Source organism: Xenia sp. Carnegie-2017, unplaced genomic scaffold, assembly GCF_021976095.1.
Source record: "Xenia sp. Carnegie-2017 unplaced genomic scaffold, XeniaSp_v1 HiC_scaffold_22, whole genome shotgun sequence".
In the NCBI taxonomy this organism is placed as follows: Eukaryota; Metazoa; Cnidaria; class Anthozoa; order Malacalcyonacea; family Xeniidae; genus Xenia; species Xenia sp. Carnegie-2017.
Window position 1 is genome coordinate 15,477,154 of NW_025813485.1, and position 21,709 is coordinate 15,498,862.

General features: G+C 32.1%; 5 protein-coding genes across 6 annotated transcripts; 2 read left to right on the top strand and 3 right to left on the bottom strand.

Annotated features, from left to right (window-relative positions):
* The first annotated feature begins 159 nt into the window (after positions 1-159).
* On the top strand, positions 160-2,744 carry LOC124446406. Its single transcript, XM_046997254.1, has 2 exons — positions 160-1,030; positions 1,178-2,744. The coding sequence occupies exons 1-2, from the start codon at positions 685-687 to the stop codon at positions 2,581-2,583; spliced, it is 1,752 nt and encodes a 583-aa protein (XP_046853210.1). The 5' UTR covers positions 160-684; the 3' UTR covers positions 2,584-2,744.
* LOC124446409 (sequestosome-1-like) lies at positions 2,514-4,315 on the bottom strand. Of its 2 annotated transcripts, XM_046997257.1 has the most exons (5): positions 4,008-4,315; positions 3,784-3,879; positions 3,222-3,677; positions 3,029-3,120; positions 2,514-2,953 (listed from the first exon to the last, which is right to left on the bottom strand). In XM_046997257.1, exons 1-5 carry the CDS (start codon positions 4,168-4,170, stop codon positions 2,741-2,743), a joined length of 1,020 nt encoding a protein of 339 aa, XP_046853213.1. In that variant the 5' UTR covers positions 4,171-4,315; the 3' UTR covers positions 2,514-2,740. The 2 variants fall into 2 exon arrangements, with proteins under 2 accessions (XP_046853213.1, XP_046853214.1); XM_046997258.1 differs by lacking the exon at positions 3,784-3,879 and having other exon boundaries at positions 4,008-4,314.
* Positions 4,316-5,161: 846 nt separating this feature from the next.
* On the bottom strand, positions 5,162-7,882 carry LOC124446408 (tetratricopeptide repeat protein 29-like). Its single transcript, XM_046997256.1, is given in 11 exon segments — positions 5,162-5,706; positions 5,778-5,901; positions 5,975-6,066; positions 6,140-6,225; positions 6,315-6,381; positions 6,501-6,646; positions 6,716-6,781; positions 6,784-6,900; positions 7,037-7,260; positions 7,341-7,539; positions 7,783-7,882. Coding segments are annotated over 10 exon segments (1,380 nt in total). The 5' UTR covers positions 7,529-7,539; positions 7,783-7,882; the 3' UTR covers positions 5,162-5,436.
* Positions 7,883-7,977: 95 nt separating this feature from the next.
* Positions 7,978-15,035, top strand: LOC124445202 (sterol regulatory element-binding protein 2-like). The gene is made up of 16 exons (XM_046995909.1): positions 7,978-8,164; positions 9,717-10,233; positions 10,310-10,367; positions 10,485-10,739; positions 11,308-11,422; positions 11,515-11,805; positions 11,991-12,184; positions 12,256-12,517; positions 12,789-12,955; positions 13,031-13,193; positions 13,328-13,532; positions 13,614-13,745; positions 13,965-14,124; positions 14,203-14,364; positions 14,500-14,605; positions 14,670-15,035. Exons 1-16 carry the CDS (start codon positions 8,080-8,082, stop codon positions 14,867-14,869), a joined length of 3,072 nt encoding a protein of 1,023 aa, XP_046851865.1. The 5' UTR covers positions 7,978-8,079; the 3' UTR covers positions 14,870-15,035.
* A 189-nt stretch (positions 15,036-15,224) lies between these two features.
* LOC124446405 (very long-chain specific acyl-CoA dehydrogenase, mitochondrial-like) lies at positions 15,225-21,474 on the bottom strand. The gene is made up of 27 exons (XM_046997253.1): positions 21,292-21,474; positions 21,106-21,163; positions 20,700-20,772; positions 20,556-20,620; positions 20,382-20,474; positions 20,267-20,308; positions 20,081-20,188; positions 19,963-19,989; positions 19,812-19,877; positions 19,674-19,741; positions 19,480-19,525; positions 19,262-19,347; positions 18,974-19,022; positions 18,857-18,902; positions 18,675-18,778; positions 18,458-18,562; positions 17,251-17,337; positions 17,148-17,183; positions 17,041-17,067; positions 16,852-16,953; positions 16,639-16,736; positions 16,482-16,554; positions 16,324-16,396; positions 16,187-16,259; positions 15,950-16,025; positions 15,563-15,709; positions 15,225-15,476 (listed from the first exon to the last, which is right to left on the bottom strand). The coding sequence occupies exons 1-26, from the start codon at positions 21,354-21,356 to the stop codon at positions 15,572-15,574; spliced, it is 1,884 nt and encodes a 627-aa protein (XP_046853209.1). The 5' UTR covers positions 21,357-21,474; the 3' UTR covers positions 15,225-15,476; positions 15,563-15,571.
* Between the last annotated feature and the right edge of the window lie 235 nt (positions 21,475-21,709).

The following is a 21,709-nucleotide window of genomic DNA, read 5'->3' on the forward strand; positions in this document are numbered from 1 at the left end:
TTTGTCACTTCACATCCAGATAGCCCCCAGGTATGACCCTGGGACAAAAATCGTTCAAATCAGAAGAGTTCAAGAAAAAAATTCATCCGTTTAGTCATATTAATCAATGGAGGAGAGTCTTCCCTACATATGCATCATATATATGGAGACCAGGAGATGAACGGAAAAATGTTTCTCCGAAAAAAACGTTTTCGCTTGTCCATATTGTTTGTTAACAATGTGCAGGTCAGAATGAAAATTTTCAACTATTTAATGATAAAATATACAAAATGTTTAACCTCATACATGTTAGTAAACTAACATTTACAGTAGGACCATTCAAAAGAAGGCAGTAAAAATTCATTGGCACCATTGGTACTTATAGACTGACTGAGTGCAGCATGATTTATGCATCAGTGAAGAATAAATTTTAACCTGTAATAGTTGAACAATCAACTTCCTGTCAAATCTCTTTTAATCCTATCCATTAATCTTTTCTTTGTCATTTAAATTTCTTGCTCTATTGTTAAATATTTATACTGCTGTTAATGATTAGTAGCCATAACCTATTGTTGACTTTTTCTAACATTGCAAAACTGTGAAAAAGCTTCTTCTATTTTGAATTTTAAACATCAGCAAGCCAGCAAGGATCTTTTGATTTACGGCCTTAAGTTTTAATTGTGGTTGCTTAAATAATCGCCACATATGTCAATGGCGTCAGGAAATCATGCTACGATATCAAAGACCCGCTCGGTTATGTCTCTATCGTTAGTTGTCGTCCTGAGTCCTTTATCTTCAGTTACAACTGTTGAAACATTATGTTCGTTGAGTAGTTTTAATCTCGGGAAAATCTTTGAAGATTTTCAAACAAGCAATAAAGGAAGTATAAACATTCGAGTAGAAGATGCAATGGATAATGTTCAACTTATTGGGTGGATTTCTCCCTTTACTTTATTGATTCGTGGTTGCTACGAAGATATGGAAATAATAAGAGAAGCATGGAGCGGAAGAATCCTTCAGGCTCCAAAAGGCTTTTTTATAAAAGATTTTGGTATGTCATCCACTCCACTGTTATTCATAATCTTTCTGCACATAACAGTCGCTGATTAAGTTTTGTTTACCAAAAATAAAATAATTTCTGTTAACAAACAGTATTTGCACTCAAGAATGAGATACATATATGTTTAAATATGTTTAGGTATTGTAACAGAAGTTCACATGGCTCAAACTGCTCAGTCACAATTTTTATCATTATCGAAAACACTTTGCGAGATAGTTCTATCATTGAATGAAAATGGAATTTCTGCTACATTTGAAGAGGTCGTCAGAAGATTAAGCAACAGTTTTGACAGCGTTATTTTACCACCAACAAGTGCAATTAAATACAACTTAGACATTCTTGTAAATGAGCTACGACTATTTTTAATAAAGGGACACTACTATCACAGGTCAGTCACTCCATTTCTTGAAGCAAAAGAACATACACAACTGACAAAAACACTAAACAAAACATACAAATCTAAAAATGAACTTAAAAACTATGAGCAGCAAAAGACACAAGTGAATATAACTGCCCAAACAAAAATAAAAAAAAACAAAAGAGCACAAAAAACTAAAAAGTCAGACAAATCAAATACCTTTAAAACTCGTAAATTAAAGCAATTTTTACCTTGTAAACGATTACCTTACAAACAATTAGATGATATCGATGACAAGCACGAAGAAAAACATTCTAAGGATAAGAGAAAAGAAGGCAGCAAAGAAAGCTCGTTTCTTGCTAAAGTTTCTCGACTCTTTAAAATGGATGACAATAAATTGAAGAGTTCAACTGTGGGCAAATGTAAAACGAAATCTGATGTTTCTCACTGGAAGTATGTTGATTATAACAACAAGAAAAAAAAGTTACTTTCAGATCAAATTGAAATTCAAACAACAACGAGAGATCAACACAGTAATTGTGGTTATAAAAACTTGGATGAAAATGAACAGGAAAAACATGAAAATGCTATTGCTGACAAGGTGAAACATCGTAAACACGTCAAAAGAACAAAGGCAAATCGCAAAAGACGAAGGTTGAGCGACAACAAACGATATCACATGTACTCTAATGAAAAATCTTGCGAGAGCTTTGATCAATGTTTGGAAATGAATAAAGAAAGACAAGAAAACAAAGTGACAAGAAAATTTTCCTCAAGCTACGTTAAGTTCAAAAAAATGACAATCACTGATTCCAAATCAAGGAAAACCGAAAATTGGAATATAAAGAAAGCAAACACATCACATAATTTCAGGAATCAAGATAATGATATTGATTCATTTAGTTCAGACAACAGTCCTCAATATCCTGTATCATCTGACAACTTTTCAGAAGATGAGACGACAGACGACGATCAACACCAAAATACTACTTCTTCAACAAGAGCAATTTGTGGAGATCTAGAACAAAGTTTGTTGTCTTTAAAGCCATGTCACGTGATTTCACCAGCAGATCACACTCTAAAAAATACTTCACCTCACGCACGAGAAACTGGGACTTCAAGGAGAAGGAATGATGACAATAATTCAGAAAATCATACTTCAATACAACTAATTGGAATTTTATGAAATTATCTTTTTGTTTCTTCTCATGATATATGTATATATGATATATTGACAAATTTTCATTAACCATGCAATTTCTATTTAAGTAAATTCAACTATGATCTGGTGTGTACAGATGTTCTCTAAATTCCCTACAATATGAAAGTACAACATATAAAAATCAGGAAAACTTTTTTTCAGGATGTTGAATTGTGTCAAGAACCCTGTTGATGTCAAAATTTTTAGCCTTCAACAATTGCGTCAACCAGCCACCTTCATCATGAAACCCCATAGCTTTCATATGAGCTAATGCAACTTTCAAAGGATCTTTGTCATGATCAACAACAACATATGTGTGATCACCATCATGAGAAACTGGAGTCAAAACTTCTTCCTTAGAAAATCAACAAAAACAAAATCAAGGTAAAAAACAGAAGTGAATGATATTCCATTTATCTTTATATATTACCATTGGTTCTTCCACATCATCTTTTTTCTGCTTGCTCTGTGAACATTGCCCCGAGTCAGCAGTATTTTTCTCTCCTCCATGCTGACCACATTCTGAAAAAGCACCAAGTTCAATTGTTCATGGTGAAGAATTAATTTAAAAAACAAACATAGATATTGAAGCAAGGGATAATTTAAACAATTTTTATAAATACCTTTCTTATCTCCAACATATGTGTGGACATCAACACCAAATGGCTCAAGGAAAGAATTCAAAGCCTCTCCCATTTGATGAAAAAATGCTTCACCACCAGATTGACCTCTAGATGTTTGAGGACCATTGGGAGACTGAGAAGATCCATCTCTACGATAGCCACCATGACAAGGACCAGACCCACCAGGTCTGGGACCCATACCTCTACGATGTAGCCAAGGCATGAACCATGACGGATATGGTGGAACAAATGACGATGGTGTACGTATTCTCATTAGAATATGTTGTGGATGAAGACCATTTTGCTCACACTTACCACAAAGATCAAAATCAGGACAAACCATACATTTAAATCTTGAACCAATCACAGGTCCTTCACATCCATCACATGTGACCATGGGATGAATATCACCTCTTACTGTCTCTTTAAAGTTTTTGAATTCTTTCTTGACCAAAACTAGAAAAACGTGAGATATATTATATCTATCAGTGAGTTTTTTTTTACTTTATTTCGTGATATACAGTGACAGGTGACAAATGGAGATCCATCATAAACTTAGTACCTTTGATGTAAACACGAAATAAATCTTGTTGCACTGCTGTTAAAGCTTCAATTAATTCATCATCACTTGAAAACACCACAAATTCATTATCTTCGTCTAAATTTTAGTAAGATAATATTTCTTATTGCAGATGACAACGACCTTCCCACCCGAGACAATGAGCCATGAAATACAAACGTCTATAAACCTTAGAATAAATCGGTATATTTCGATTCAAAACAAACCTTTCCATGAGAGCTGCAGTTCTTCTCGGTTCAATTTTGGGAAAACGCAACGAATTTTTCCAAGAAGATACTCAAAACTTGTGGTTGCATCTGCCTCCACAGAAAATCGTCGTATCTCTGGTTCAGAATTGTAGTTTAAATAAGCTTTTACAGTAAGAGCCATATCTATGTTTTCTTGCTCTTAAATAATGAGAATCCAAAGAATTTTTCTGCCTATTTATATGACTTGCAGGTGAATAATTTACATTTTACTAAATCATCGTTTTATTTTGCGTTGTCATCATGAGTTTCTTCTGATATCTTCGTGCGTTTCATGTTCAATTTCTACTGCGTCATGGTCATCGCGGCCTGTCACGGTCATGCTCGTCCGATGAGAGGACTGGGGATATATATGAAATTGGACATAATTTAAATACAGAAATAGTTATTTTATTATTTTTATAATTTACCTTGACTTGTTGCTCAAACCAGAAGGAAAAGTGAGTATATTGTATTGTATTGCAGAAAAATGTTAAAGCAAAGACAAAAATTACCAAACGTCTGCGCGATTTTTTGTTGCGTTTTCTGCGTTTTTGAAAGTTTCAGGCATACCTAAACTTTCAATCCACCAAAATATTATAGTTCCATGTTAAATACACAATCCGACCTAGTTTCGTAAAAATTGAGCAATTTGCCAAGTAGAAAAATGGGTTTTTAAGAGCATTTCTAATACCATGAAAATGTATTAAATATATACAGCTCAGTGTCATGAAGAAAAGTGCAAGATCCACGCAAAAGGATTCTTGAAAAACTATTTTATCGATTTAAATATGTAAAAATCAAGTTTATTTTTCAAATACATAACACCCTATTCTTGTGCTGTCCGTGTAAAGCATACAAAGAGAGTAAAGAAAATAAACACATTTCATATAACGGGCCGATAAACTTGGTATAATGATTGTTAAAAACAATCGTCCGCGACTCTTGCCGATTGTGTTTCTCCTCAAAATATCTTGCTGAGGCATACGCTAATTATGGTAGATGCAATTTTAAAGCACAAAGAGTTCACTGGATGCAGGTGGATGCAAAGGATCATGGTATGGTTTAAATAAATGACTTTGCATTTTGTAAGAGTGAAAGAAAGTGACTCGACAAGTTACCAAAATGCAATGTCATAATGTCATTTAAAATTTTATTAATGCTAAGTATGATGTAAGCAAATTATTAAAAGTTTACCAAGTCCATTTATCTGTTACGATAATTTTATGATTCACTGCAAGAAATTTTATATAGCTAGCTCTTTTGGCAAAATTGTGGATAAAAATGACTAAAGAATATCGTAGCAACTAGCAAGTACAAGCACAAACCACAAGGATAACAATACATGACAAAGCATTATTTCAAAGCTTTTAAAACATTATTAGTACATTTTATTACTTTGTTTTTATCTTTATCTTTCATACTCAAGTTTTTCCACTGGTAAATACTTAGACATGGATGAAACAAAAGTATTTTCCCTTGATTGCTTCCAGTTCAGTAATTTCTTAATATTTTCACTTGCTTTATTTTCCATTGACTGACTTACTCCAAACAAAACAAGATTTGCTGAAACGATACCGTATTCTGTACGAACTAAATCCTTTTTTTCGTCGTCTTTTTCCATTTTTTTTGTCAGTTCATAAGATCTCTCCACAAACTTTGCTGATTCTTCGAACTTTCCCTGAAGAAATAAAAATACTATAGTGGTAAACATAAATGAAGTGTACGAATCATAATTATCAGTTTCTATACCAAAAAATTCAATATTTCTGCAATAGAGGAATACGCTTTCTGACATTCCTTTATTTCATTCGATCTCTCGGAAAGATGAACAAATTCCTGAAGATGTTCAACTGCTAAATCAATGTTTGTTTGTCTATTGAATAGAATGTGAAAGATATAGTTAAAAATAAAACCCGGTTAATATCGCGTTTATCATAGATGTATACTTTTCATAACATTTAGCTAACGATCTGTGTGCTCTTCCCATTCCAACATAATCTTTTGTATCTTCACAAATTTTCAAATATTCGTTGTGATACTATAGAAATGATAGGAAACCAGTAAAATTATTGCATTTCCTCAGTAAAGGTTATGTAAGTAAACCTCATTACCAACAGAGCAGTTTCAATATCATTATTCTCCATATAAGTTATACCAAGTAAATAACTTGCATCTCCTTCATTTTTCTTGTCATCACCTAAATAACATAAGTTTACATTTTTTTAAAAAAAAACATTCACAAGTTTATTAAAACAAATTCAGGAGTTCAACAACTTCATTTCATACCTTCTTTGGCAACTTTATAAGCTTTTAATAAATATGAAATACTTTCCAATGAACTTGATGCTTTTATCTTTTTATAAAAAAACTCATATAAAATTATGTTAATTCAATGTAGGATTACATATCACAAAATGAGTTTTTTCCATTTCTTTTACACACTGCACAAATAGATTTAGAGAACTATTTTACTTGGTTTGCAAGTGTTGTATAAACATTTTGTAAACTCTCACAACCCATTGAAAACAACAGTCGACCAGTTTCTTCCATTTTCCATAACTGGCCAGAGGTCAACAAATAAAATTGTTCAAAACATTGCATGGCATTTCTATAATCACCTGCAAATAATATTACAATATTCAAGACAGAGTTTAACAACTACAAAGTCAGCAATTTCTTATTCTAACCCTGTTTTTCATAAGCAATTCCCATATTAAAATTTGCTTCTGACTCTCGACGTCGTCCATCACCACAATTTTAACACTTGTATCCAAACAAAGTTTATAAAAATGATTTGAAATAGAAATGTCTCCAGATTGTTCAAAGTATGTTGCCAATGTCAAATATGAATTATATACTACATCCATTTTACCTAAAGAAAAAAAGTATAAAAATTATTGTTTGTTATGTAAAAAATACTGTGGAGTAGCCCATTGTTAATACATATTTATAATCAAAACAATGATAAAAAAATCATTATATTCATTCAGAAACAAATATATTTTCACCTCGCCTTGCTGCAGTTTCTGCATCCATAAGATGCATTTTTATCTTTGCTAGTTTCTGAGGCTGATCTTGAAGTAATGGTTCTTCTTGTGAGCCAGATTCAAATGCCATTTTAAGCAAAGCATCTTTGTTTGATTTCATCAAATTAAAGAGTTGGCAAAAAGACTGATGAAATCCATCCTTCAACATGTCCACACACAAGTTGTGAGAATATGTATTACGATGTCTGTATTACATGTATAATATAGGTAAATAAACATATTATATCAAAATGTTAAGTGCCAAAATTAATATTTTTAAAGTCACCTTTCTGTTTCAATTTTTGTAGGTTTTAAGTTTTCATCATCCGGTGACTGCCATTTTCTGTTGGGAAAATTTTTCGTGTTGCTTAAAATTACTTCAAGTTTAGGTGGAGATGGTATTTGTTGTAACAATTGTTGAGTCACATCGCCACCAAGACTGGATAGTGAAGGCAAACGGGCAATTGATGCCATTAGACAATAACCTTTAAACAACAAATGAAAAAAAGTGTTCTGTATAGACACATGGTCGTCACTGGAACTACTGTAGCAAATGTCCCATAATCTTTCCCCCGTATTATACATAATAACTTCTCATGACAAGTTGTATTCATATTTCATATTTGTGGTGTAAGTGTTCAGTTCCATAAACGGAGATAGAAAAAGGCTTGTAATGCCTAACTGGTAAATTCTACTCAAATAAAGGTACACTTTTTAGTCTTTTATACCTGTAATTCAAGTTCAATCAGATAATATTAAGTCTTTTTCACAGCATCTCGAACTGCCAAAAATGTTATTTTATGGTTGCCGTGACAACAACAATGTGATGGCGGTGCACGACGATAATACCCGATATTTTACGAAAGGGATATTTGCAAGCTCAATGACTTCATATCATACGAGAAAACTGCTTTATGATTGGCTAGAGAGGAAAATGATGATGTTATGGTTTGAGAAAAACATGGTGTCCATAATATGTGAAATAGAAGGTGTTAGCGAAAGAGTGTAGTTATTATTTTGCGAGAATGGATCATAAGGAAGAAGACTTTAGCACACTTGATTTAGCCGATGATGCTGAACTTGAATTAGATGATGTCAATATATTTGATGGTGAGGTTTAGTTAGTAAAGTAGCGAGTGTTTATATTTTGATATAAATCGTTTACAAAATGGGTATTTTGTAAACGGTTGTATTTTTTTATTTATACTAATACTTTCACTATATAGCAGCAAAAGTAATAACACTACAGCATTTATGAAATTTTTTTGTATTTAATGTTTATCTCTCATTTCGTAATACATTAAATTTTTGTGAGATTGTGGACGTTTGTGTGTTATGGCGCCTGTTACTGTAGTCTGTAGCCAGGTTGGATTCTGTGTTGCACCATTGAACTAAATAGATATATATATAAATATAAACAGATATATTCTATTATAGTTTGTGTGTTGCACTTACTCCGAATGAAACGCCAAAGTTGGTTTTGTTTTGCTTCTGTTTGAGCCAAAACCATGAAAAATTGGTGTTAGGGGGAAGCCAGACTTTCGTTTTGCTATTTTTGCGCGAATAAAATAAAAAAGCGACTTTTGCACTATATTTTCCCAAAATGTATTTTTTCAAAATTTGAAATTTTGCAACCGAGATCTTGGTTATTATATGTTAAATAAAATTCATGTCAAGTTACTCAGCACTATTGTGCCAAGACTACAATGAAGAGCAATGTTACACCAATATGTCAATGAGAATATGAATTCCATACCAGAAATATCAAGAGTTTACTACATATGACCCACCTTGGGTCTGTAGGCATCTGTAAAAGTATGTTCATATCTAATTTGATACCTAAGTTATTGTGATTTTAGAAATTGAGGTGTGAAGTCATTGTTTGTATTTGATCTATACTAGCAAAAATTGGAAGGGTCATTTCTCAATAGGGATTTTGCCAAATGAGTTAAAACTTTGCAAACTTACTTTACTATACTGAAGAAAATATTTTGGTGAGTAAAATTGTTCCATCAACTTACTTGGTGCTGAAATCCCAATTCTACTTTTTTTCCTTTTTGACATGTCATGGTCAACTGCAAACATGTTTACACAACTTTAAAAATCAAAATAACAAGAACCTTGCAAACTAGCTTTTACTATGGAAACAATTACTCACCAAAATTTTTTTAGTGCTGTTTGCAGTTAGTTTGCTATGTGTTCACCCACTGTAAAAACAAAAGATTTCGAGAGAAATGAGTAATGTTAATGATCAAAATTTACATAGCGGGACCAAAACTTGTGGGCTGGCTACGCCACTGTATGGAAACAATTTTACTAACCAAAATTTGTCTTTAGTGCAGTATGTAGGCAAGTTTACAAAGTTTTGACTTGTTTGTTCAAACCTCTTCTGAGATATCACAGTTCAATTTTCAAAATTTGCAATTCCTCAGGAATTAAATAAGATACAAACAAACTGCAACCACCATTCTCTATTATTTGAGATGTCTTAGGTATCACACAAAATCATAAAATAACTGTGTGAAATTTCTCTTCCTAAACACTTTAATCAATTGACTCTACTGCTTCATTTGTATTTGGTCAGCAATGGCTGGTAATGGCAAGTACTATTGTTGAAATGGTCAGTATGTTGTGTATTTAATAATGAATTTTTTCTCTCCAGATGCTCTGTTAAATGACTTTTTTTCACCATGGCCCAGTAGCTCTCTGGATAAAATGATTGATCATACTTGTACAGATGTCGCTTCATTTGACAAAGTTAAAACAATTTCAGAAGAATTTCCATCAAGTAATTCAGCAAGAAGTACAAATGAAAATAATATGTTAGGAATACAAGAAATGGAAGTGTTAGAGAATAGTTTTCCAGTGAATGTACAAGCATTTAAGCAAGACACACAAGAATCTGAACTTAAGAGATTATTAACAAGACCAAGCCATGTTGGAGTGAAGCAAGAACTTTCACAAGTGAAACTGTTACTTAAGGATAATGAGAAGACTTCTCAAATAATGGCAACAACCACACCAGGTCAACCAGTATCCATAATGCCAGCTTTAACTTCTCAACCACAAAAAATTCTTATTTCACCTCAATCTTTGCCATCAACTCTAAAGATTTGTCCAATATTTTCAAAGCCAGTAGAAGAGAAACAGCCAACTATGTTTAGTACAGTAACTACACAGTATGTAACATGTCAAACATTAGAATAGTTTTTTTGTGTTGAACAATCTTGTATCATGAACTTTTTGAATGTTTAGTAAACCTTCCATTCAAGAAATTTCACCATCTAAACAATTGACGGTCCCTCAGACTCAAGTTAGTTTTTGTACACAGCCTGTATATTCATTTTAGCTCCATTGTTAATTCTTGTAACTGTCTAGCAGTGAATTATATTAGTACAGAACCACTTGCTATTATTATTTCTAATTCTAGATACCAGTTGTTCTTAATTCTTCACCAACACCATCCATGATGCCTCATCAATTTCAACTTGTATTTGAACAACCAATGTCTTCAAATGTTGTAGTGTCAGCTGGTGGTCCTTCAACATGTGCTGCAGTTATGCCTGTTGCTCTTCCACCTAAAATTGAAAAACGAGCGCATAATGCTATTGAAAAGAAATACAGAACTAGCATTAATGATAAAATAAAAGATTTGAAAAATCTGCTTTTTGGCACAGATGCCAAGGTATGGAAAATTTTCAACGTTCTTAACTTGCGTTGTTGTACATTGATGTTTTAATTTTTGGTAAATTGCTGCACGAGGCAACTCCAAACGATTGCATTAAACGAAAGAGTCGAAAAGATTTTAAAACGTCGTAAGTCATTTTAGTTGTAATTTTCAAATCAGGCTAAATTATTTGTTTTCATTTTAAAGGGTTTGTGAATTTGCAAAGTCAGAGCATAAAGAAATTGCTCAAATAAGGTTTTTGTTGTGAAGTATTTAATCTTTTCCATCTGTCAAAGTGATTTAACGCTTTGCTTAATCCCGGCTACTGGGCTCATGTGAACAGCCCCCTAGTACATAAGTCATCCCACACTAAAGGCTGACACTTAAGAGTTAAACAAATACGTGACATTCAATACAGAGCGAATTTATAAACAAAATTTATTTAATGTTCATCTTGTTTACGTTGTTGTGTTTGTTGAAAATCCCACCTCTTACGAAACTAACGAGTTCGTTGGTCTTTGACTCTTTCCTCTTAGCGAATGACTTCACTGGTGATTTTTGTAACGCTTTAAAAATTGTTCTACAGATTCAAAAATCAGGAGTTTTAAAGAAGGCTATTGACCATATCAAGCAACTTCGTACAATCAACCATCGTTTGAGTCAAGAAAACACCTCATTTAAATTGAAATTACAGCAACTGGGTTTGTACTAACAAATTATCGTGACATTTAAATTTCGTATTTGTTAACAGTTGGAATACTAAATTGAATGAACTTTACATATATCTACATAGGGAAGTTAAAACCTGTGAAGGAATACGAGAAAGATGTTAACGAAGTGTTGTGCAATCCTTTGACACCTGAAAGTTTGTCAGACATCAAGAGTTCTAGTAGTCCAATTTCATCTCCTGAAGATTTGACACAAGATGAAAATTTCCCAATGTTTGACAGAACTCGTCTTGTCATGTGTATTGTTATGATGTCATTTTTTGTATTTGATCCTTTCCATTTGATATTTTCATGGCAACCAGGTAAAGAGGCAATGTTTCACAACAAAAGAAATTTGTATGATTATTGTTTTAATTAAAGTCGTTTACTAGTGTCCTTCCTATATTTTTGTGAATTGCATTTGTTGATACAATCAAATTAATTAAAGAAAAATAATTTTTGCCTTTTAAATGAGTTATTTTAACGTTCTTTAGGTATTTTTCATCTTCGACTGTCGGTGTGAACAACATAGAACATCATGGTCGACTTCTTATGTCTGTAGATTCTTTTGATATTTCTCAAACATCCAAATTATCGATGGTCATTTCTCTTATTGCTTTTCTTTTTCGTACAATCGCTATAATGTTCATATTTTTCAAGTTGTTTGTCTTTGGTGAACCATCTTGGCGACCTGATTCAAATAGCGCTGCAAATTTTCGGTTTTATAAAAAACAAGGGAATCTCGCAATATTGAAGGTTTGTGCTTTGCTATCGTTGAAAGCCGCATCTTTCAATGCTGAATGCAAGGTTTATTTCTTGATAAATAGGGTGAGTATGTTGAAGGAAGCAAAATCTTGGTTCGATGTCTTGAGATATCTGGACGACCTTTGCCAACATCTCGACTTGATATGACTTGTAGTTTACTTTGGAATATCTTCAGGCAAATTGTTCATCGTTTCTCTTTTCTAAGATGGCTGTCAACGTTGCAAAAATGTTCATCTTTTGTTGAAAACGACTTAAAATATCGTCAGGAATCAGCAAAGCAAGCAGCGTTAGTTTATCATCAACTTCATCAACTTTATCTTTCTGGTAAGATAAAAAAAGTCGCGTTGTTATTTACTAGTTCTTTTTTTAACCACGTCTTGATATGAATACAACATTTACCCTCTTTTCTTTTTTAACGTGAGCAACAATCAGTACTCAGAAACATTCTACAAGCACTTGAAATCCATGCATGCAAGAATTTTCCCTTCTGTGCTGTTTTATTTAAAAACATTCACGTCCACCAAACTGACTCGGAAAATATTTTGTCTGTAACTTGTTTAGATTAGATGGTGTGATCAAAACATCGTTTTATTAGGTTTAGTTCCAGTCAGTGAATGTTTATCAACTGTTGTTTCATTAAATGCTGTGAACACTGCTGATATTGCGACAAAATGTTTGAGTGAAGAAGATCGCGTTGAAATATTTATTGATTGTGCTATCCAGTTAAGATCGACGCTACCAAGGAATCTCCAATTTCTTGCTGTAAGTTATCTAAATCGTTTTTTTGTTGAAAATATTATTGAAAGTTTTCTGATGAATTTTTATTGTAATTTTTAGCGTTATTTCTTGGTCCGTGCTCGTAAATTATGTCGTGGTCAAAGTTTAACATTACCATATCCATGTTGGTGGTTATTCACACCTGTTGGTCATCGTTTTTTTGTCAGCAATCATTGGAGTTGTAAAATGGAATCAAATATGTGGAATGTGGCCAATCCAAGTTGTATGTTTACTCCTTTAATATTGTGATGTCGATCTCATATATCAATAGAGTTAGATTTCACAATTCCCCATATTTTTTCATGGAATTGTCAGGAAATGAGTAAAATGAGCTGATAATATCTGTTATTGATCTAGATAAGAAACCATTGGAAAGACTAACGCACAAATTTTGCGAATTCCTGTTGGAACAAGCTTTGTCTTCATTAATGTTATCGAAGGATTCTAATGAGTATCATACTGATTCGTTGAATTCTGAGGGTAGTCGTGCTCTTGATTTGCTTCATACAATGACGGAATGCGTGCAAAATTCCAGGAAGTCTAGAAGTGAAGGAACTGCCAGGTAGAAATTATATGTGTATGTAGACCAGCGATGTAGACAGAAATCGTTTTTAGTTATTAACTTTATTAATGACGTACACAGGAATGTTAAAGTGTTTGATGAAGTGGTAGCATGGCGTTCAAGAGATCATATAGGATGTTGGTGGACAGCTGTGGGTAAAGTTGCTACATATTGGTTAATTGGTGACATTAACAATGCACAACAACATACAAGATAATTGAACGTATACCAGAAGAAATTAAAAATAACGAGTACGTAAATAACAGTTTTTTCATTTTGATTACTCTATAGAATTATTAAAATAAATGATGAGATCGCATGATAAACCTTTTTAAACCTCACATTTCATCCAATCTTTATTTCTAATCTCGACTTAAAATTTGCCAACTTGAATTATTGAATTATCTGAGAAACAAATTATTTTTCAAACAGCGATCCATTGGGGAAAGCATTATTGATGTCATTTATGGCAAAATCAAGGATCTCCGATAGAAATATAGATGAAATTTTGGATTATTGTGATGAAGGTAGTGCTTTACTTAAAGAAAGTCTCGCGTATTCCTCCCTCTTTCCTCAAAGTAAATTACTAAAGGTAAATGAATGATACTAATCTAGAGTTGAAATATACCTTGAAGACCTGAACATTCGTCCAGTAACATTGTTTTATTAGTTGATGCATTTACTTTGTTGTGATTGGCTACTATCAACTCGTGCTGATCTTTGGGAGAGAACGAAATTGAATGATCATAAAGTTGATCGTGTGGAAGGTTTTTATAAAGATTTGAAAAGTTTACAAAAGATTGCTTCATATCTTCCTGATGTCATGAATAAGGTAATCGGCTTTTTTTGTTGTTGTAACGATTCAATCAAAGTCAAACAATGTAACTGTCGTTAAGATGACGCATCGTTCAAGTGATGATGAATGTCTCTTTGTTGTATGGGTTTTATTATTGTCTTTTTATTTAAGGTTTGCATTTACCAAGCAACTTACAGAATAATGATGGGAGCTAATCCAATGAAGACTAAAAGATTATTGCAGAAAGGTATTCAAGATGGAAGAACTGATATTGATAGTAAGTATTGAGTTTTATTCAAAGTACTTCATAGAATAATCTTATTTCTCCTCTCGTGTTTAAGAAAATATCTCAAAATACAGTGTTTCTGCAAAAAAAGATCGTGCTGTTGCATTGGCATTAGCAAGTGGTCACCTGCCAACGTCATTGTTTTGTAACAATGCAGAACGGGAAAACATGATGGTACAAGCCGTGGATTGTTTTCAGAAGTTTGGGGAGAAAGCAAAGATTGCCCGATGTCGTAAAATAATCACAAGTTTTTGATTTGGCCTGATTACGTGTAGTTAAAGTTTTAGAGAGTAATGTAGCGTTGTGAGATAGATAATTAAATACTTAATACATGTAATATTTCTACTCTGTAGTAGAAAAAGTATAATCACTGTAAATAGTTAAGTAACAAACATCAATAAACTGTTCGCCCCAATGTTAACTATTGCATTTTTTATGACATCGTTTTATAAAACTATAAAATGATTTCAGATAATTATCGCTCGCATGCGGAATGCGTATTTACATATGACAATGATGTATCGTAGATACTGCAAAAAGTATGATTATATGCAATGTTAATTTTTCCACAAATATCTTAATTATGTCGTTTCATTTAAAGACAATCGACTTTAGTTTCTCAATATTTATTGTAAGTTGTACTGTACATTTGCCGTACTTATTTCCTTATATGTTAACAAAACCTGATTATGTTACACGTTATGAACTTATAGAAACTTTACATTCCTCTTATGAACAAATCCACAAGCATACATAAGTGTACATACTTAATACCGTAATTACCAGTTTATTTTTTACCAAAATGCTCAGCAATTAAAAGCATAACAGCAGTGGATAAACAGGTTCTTTATACGTCACATTTCTAGTTTTGATAAACAGTGTAAATCATGTATAATGTAGTATTCAAGAAGTCACCAAAATTACAAAATTGGTGAAAAATACTTTTACCTGAGAGATTTATAATTGTAAAGGATGTTCATGTACGATACCGCCTTCACTGTAAACTGCTTTGGCAATCGACGACATTCTTTCATCATTGGTTATATCCATTTTATTATTTAGTGTCTCAAGATTTCTTCTTATTCTACGTGAAGCCTATACACATATTTACATTAGTGTATTGTATATGCGTGTGATGGATTTAAAAACATCCAAGCCAATGTAAATTTCACATCATTAGCATTATTCATTTCTTCAGAAATCTATTGTTTTTAAAGTGCGCGAACAGCTATATTTACACAGCACGACAAAACTTAAAAGCTGGCTATTGTAATCATTGGAGTAAACATTACTTTTCTATCGATTTGCGAGTAAAACAACTAAACATTCATATACCTCATCACAGAAGAATTTAGTCATCATTGCCTCGTGTTGGGATGATGAGAAATTATTCGTTAACGATCGAGTCGACCTAAAAATTAAAGAACATTTATCAAAAACACATTTCAAATATGAAAGTTCCAAAATTATACTAGCAACAGATGCAATTGCGATAATAAAAACTAAATTAATGATGAAATAAAGAAAAATTAACGTTTTATAATAAAATAAAAATTATAAAAACTTTGAAACCTTGATAAAACAGCCGCCATTCCATAAAGATCAATAGTAGCATCAGCTAAACGTCTTAGTTTGAATTGTTCCTCTTATGAAAGAAAAAAAGAAATTTAAAATAATTCAATCACTAATCACAAATTTCATTAACATACCAATTATTTTCTTTCCATGTTTAATAAGTAGACCTTCAACAGATGCACCGAATTCTCCGATACATTTTGACAACTACGTATATCAGAAAATAAAAGTTCTTATTTTACATACATTTCCCAGTAAAAATGATAAATTTCATAATGATATTAAACTATACCTTTTTTGATGAATCAGACAGTGAAGGATGAACATAAGCGCTAATCGATGGACCAGGATCAACACCAATTGCTCTGAAATTTAGGAATTACACAAATGTAAAATAAAATTTTAGTAAATTAGCGATATTGATAGATATTTGTAAATTACATAGAAACCTCTGAGTTCTTTTCTTTGCTTCAGACAAAACCAAACCAAAGTTACCAAGAGGATTTTTTAAGGATTTCTGAAGTTCTCTTAAATGCTTCCCAGCATCCTGTCAAAATAAGAATCTTTCCTCGCATCCCAAACTCCCAATTTAACAACAAAAAAATGAAAGAATAAAAATAAAGACAATAACAAAGAAAAGGACCACGATAACTTGTATTTACTTGCATTCCAGTTAAACAAACAAACAATCGAAGAATATCGTTTGTTCCTTCAAATATTCGAAAAATCCTTAAATCACGCATCACTCTTTCCAAGCCAGCATCCTAAAGAGCAAAAAGACATAATTTAAACATTAATTTTGCATTAAATTTTGTATTCTTGAATATGTTTGTTTCCATTCAAATACTTACCTTCATATAACCCATTCCACCATAAATCTTAAAAAAAAAAGAGATTAAACTTGAGCAACAATGTAGAAGTAACTATAACGAATGAAAGACGGTTTATTAAAATTCACCTGTATACATTCATCAGCGACCCACCAACAGGACTCCTAAAATTCATAAACACACGATTGAAAATTAAAAAAATTCCCTTTCATAAAAATCAAACATACTTACAGAAGCAAAAACTTTACTAATTGCAGCTTCAATTTGATATTCCGGAGCTCCACGATCCATATTTCCACTCAACATATATGCCATAGACTTAAAAATATCATAAACAAACAATTTATGGAAATAGCAACACAACTTAAAGAAAGTTACTCCACAACTACGAATATAGTAACTCATACGAATACATAAACTTTATTAATATGGTATAAAAATTTTGTTGAAAAGAACAATTATTAAAAATTAGCAAAAGCCAATGAGCAAAAAGAAATCTGAAATTCACTAGTGAAAATAATGGTTCAAGCGTCTGATGGACGAAAAATGGTTTACATTAGTGAAAATTACGACAAAATACACAAGAAAATACGTCATTTCTCCATTTAGCGCTAATCTGCAAAATTTAATAGCGTTCATACTGAGTGCTCTGGCACAGTACTCATGCACGGGCACCAATGTGAACACATCATTTTGATGGTATCCGACTCAGTGTCTGGGTCTGGGCACAACGAAAAGAGGTAGTACCCAAGTACGGTGCAAGGGCACCAATGTGAACGACAACACATGAGTAACGTGTACAGAGAGGCACGTATTCACCACATGGTTTTAGAATACGGTTTACAATGAAAAACATGAAATTATAAATAGACGAAGCTAGTGTGTACTACGTTGTGTGAACGGCCTGCAGATTTGTGCCCGTACAAGGGTATCGTACTCCGACACTCATTTTGAACGTGCTATAACAGGCCCGTAGACTCCGATTACAAAACCGTCTGGTGGCTATCCGCGAGCGCCAAATGTTCTAGATTGAGAACCTTCTACAGGAGTCTGGGAACAAGTATCTCTGGGAAATATTTAAAATTATTTTTATTTGATAAACATGTAAATCAAACGACTAAAAACCAATTATGATGCTTAACCACAAACTTAAAGGAATTAGCTAATCCTTAAAACCAACCCTTAATATTACCTTTTATACTACCGTAAATTTTAATACAACCTACCACTATTCCATAAGTAATTAAAAAAAACCTTTAGCTCTCGAAAAATTAGTCCGGAGTAAACGGGACCTACAGTACCCTTGGCTACGAGCATGTATATATGTCTTGAATATCAAGACGGTGGAAAGACTTTGTAGACGCGTATTCACTCAATAACCATAAAATAATCTGCAATATCTTGCTACATATTTAAATGTCAATGGATATTATATTACCTCAGTGACGTAATGCAAGACATTCATACGGGCAATTTTCTCTTGTATCGCACCATACTGAGATATTTTGTCTCCAAACTGAGTTCTGTTAACTGCAAAGTCAGTCTAATAATAAAACAAAATTTCTCATCTACACAAATGTACATAGAAGCAAAGTTTAGAGAAAGTTTATAATTTAAAATTTAACAAAACCAGAAATACGTAAGAACAAACAAACCGCTTTAGCAATTAATGATTTCATAGTTCCAGATAATGCAGCAGCCATACCAAAACGTCCATTATTGAGAATATTCATGGCAACCTTAAACCCTTCACCAACCTCTGCAGAGAAATGTTTAAATTTGTAAAAAATTCTTTCAAGTATTAAGCAATTAAATAAATATTTAAAATAAGAAATACCTCCAAGGACATTTTCTGCAGGAACTTTGACATCATCAAAATAAACCTTTGTAACAACATAACAATTGCATAAGAATGTAAAATATGAAATTGTTTTATTACTAAGTAAGTAAATACCTCAGCTGTGTTTGATGCTTTTATACCCATTTTTTTCTCAGGAGGACCACTAAAACGAAAAAACAATGATTGCCAATTTAAAAAAAAGTATCAATTAAATTGGAATGAAATATCAAGTAAACAAGCTCATTTGTATTAATTAACACTGAATAAGTGTAAGCAAAGACGATATTTTTCTTTTGAATTGACTTGGTATGAAAACAAAAGTAAATGAAAGTAATTATATTATTATTAGTATGTAAAATGAAGAGTTTCATAGGTCATAAAGTTAATATTCAACAAACACACCTGGTAACCCCTTTGAAACTTCTTTCAACAATAAAACTTGTTATTTTTTCTTTTGTTTCTCCAGTTTTTTTATCTTTTACAGGTGTCTACATACATGTTGAATATATTTTAAAATAATTTAATGTAAATTGAAGTCAAGCTCCTTTATAGTTATGTACGTATAAATAAAAAAATACCAACATTTTAATGTCTGACATACAACATAACAGACAACAAACCTTAGCAAACACAGTAAAAATCTCTGCGATACCTCCATTACTTATCCTAAATAAATCAATATTACAAAATAGAAATGAGCCAACTGATGAGTTGAAAAGTAGGCAGGCATATTTATTGAATTGAGCATTGTTCATAATATTTAATATTTGAGAAATCAAATAAATTCAGAGTTTGGAATGAAATAAACAAGCACCATAATTTTCCTCCATTTAATATCCAGTACTTTCCATCCTCACTTGGAACAGCTTGACATCGAATAGACTAAAAAAATATCAGGTAAATTATTAAAACAATATGAATAAAATAAGCAAATGTTATTTCAAATACTTACAGCTGCATCAGATCCACTTGTAGGTTCTGTCAGACAAAATGCAGCAATATTTTCACCGGATGCAAGCTGAATATTACAAATTGAAACAATAAATTTATGATAAAAATAAAGATTATAATAATCATTTACTAATGAACAAACTTAACTAAACCTTAGGAAGGTATTTCCTCTTTTGTTCCTAAAAATAAACAGAAAAACTGCATTGGTTGTGGGAAACCATAAGCAAAACATATTCAAAAACATAATGAATTAAAACAATATTGTTTAACCTCATTTCCAACTAATAAAATTCCTTTAAATCCAATGGACTGATGAGCACCAAGTGTAATACCAATGCCAAGATCATGGATTCCAACTATTTCAACCAACCTGGAATACTTTTGTAAAAATATACACACATTAAAATATACAACATCACCTATAAGATAAAAGTGTAGTGACTATTGATAACTTACTGCAGTGTTACTTAATCCTAAGCCACCGTGATTTTCAGAAACCTACAAGATTTTATTTATAGTCTTTATAAGAATGATTACACCTTAAACTGATATATTATTTTACTATGTTTACCTGTAAACCAAAAGCTCCCATCTCCTTTAAGCCTTTCATGGTTTCATCATCCACTTTCTCTATAGCATCATTCTTTGCAGCATCATTACACTCCTAAGAGAATACCATGATATTTTATATGACACTACAACCGAGTCGTTGCAGAATTATGTCATAAAAAATAGTCTTTATTACTTGAAAGAATTTCTCAGTGGGATCAACAAGACCTTCCAAAAGCTCACGTTGCTCATCTGTCAAAGCTATAATGAAAAACTTAGCAATGTTTTATTAACTCAAAGAAAACTAAAATTACAACATGAAATGAAAGAAAAGATTTACCTTCAGGATAAGGAAATACTTCATCAACAAAAGCTTGTCCTTTGAATACTCCCATAGCAAATGACTGATGATTCTGAACGAGAAAGAATGTTTTTAAATGCTGATTGTATTTCATTAAAAACCAAAACATGACAACCAGCATTCAGCAGAAGTTAAAACGACAGCAACGACATGACTGGGTATAAAATTATATTTGAGTCCAAAGGTCAAATATTGAGATAATACATGAAGTAAAATATCGATATCATAAAGATACACTTGCAGTGAATAGTTCAGCAGATTTCGCTAAAAAATACCATTTTGTATTATGTCTTTATTTACTAAGTATGCTCAACATAATTTTTGTTAATAACGAAATTTCGTCGACACAGTTTGTGTCTGATACAAAGAAAAATGTCTTTCTTACACATGGAAATGTAGAGATTGTTCGTATATGTGGACTGTTTAGATTGATTTTTGGTGATCTAGATAAAATTAAAACACTATATTAAAAAAACATTTACCACCAAAATGTGTTACAAAATAAAAGTTGAGTTGTCATGAATGTTTACATCAAAAAGTTATGTTACATTAACACTCTTCGTCGTCTTACCTCGTTGCCCAAATTATTGGTTTACTATAAGTTACGGATCTTCTTACGACAGCTCGCAAAAACATTTTTTTAATATTAAAAAAAAATAGCAAAACAAAGTAGAGAAGTTGATTCGAAGTTATAAATAAAATTTAGGTTGAACAATGAAAAACACTTATTAGTTACGTCATCAATGTTTAGTAAGTTGCATAGTCCTAGTCTCCAGGTAAGTGGGAGTATTTAAAGGCGTAACTAGGGGGTGGGTAACTAGGGGGTGGGTAACTAGGGGGTGGGTAACTAGGGGGTGGGTAACTAAGGGGTGGGTTACAGTGGGTGGGTAACAGTGAGTTTATTAAAATTTTTAGTCTTGTAGATTTTCTTTTCATGTATTGTACAAGAGAATGGTTTACAATAAAAATTTGATGATATTTATTTAAAT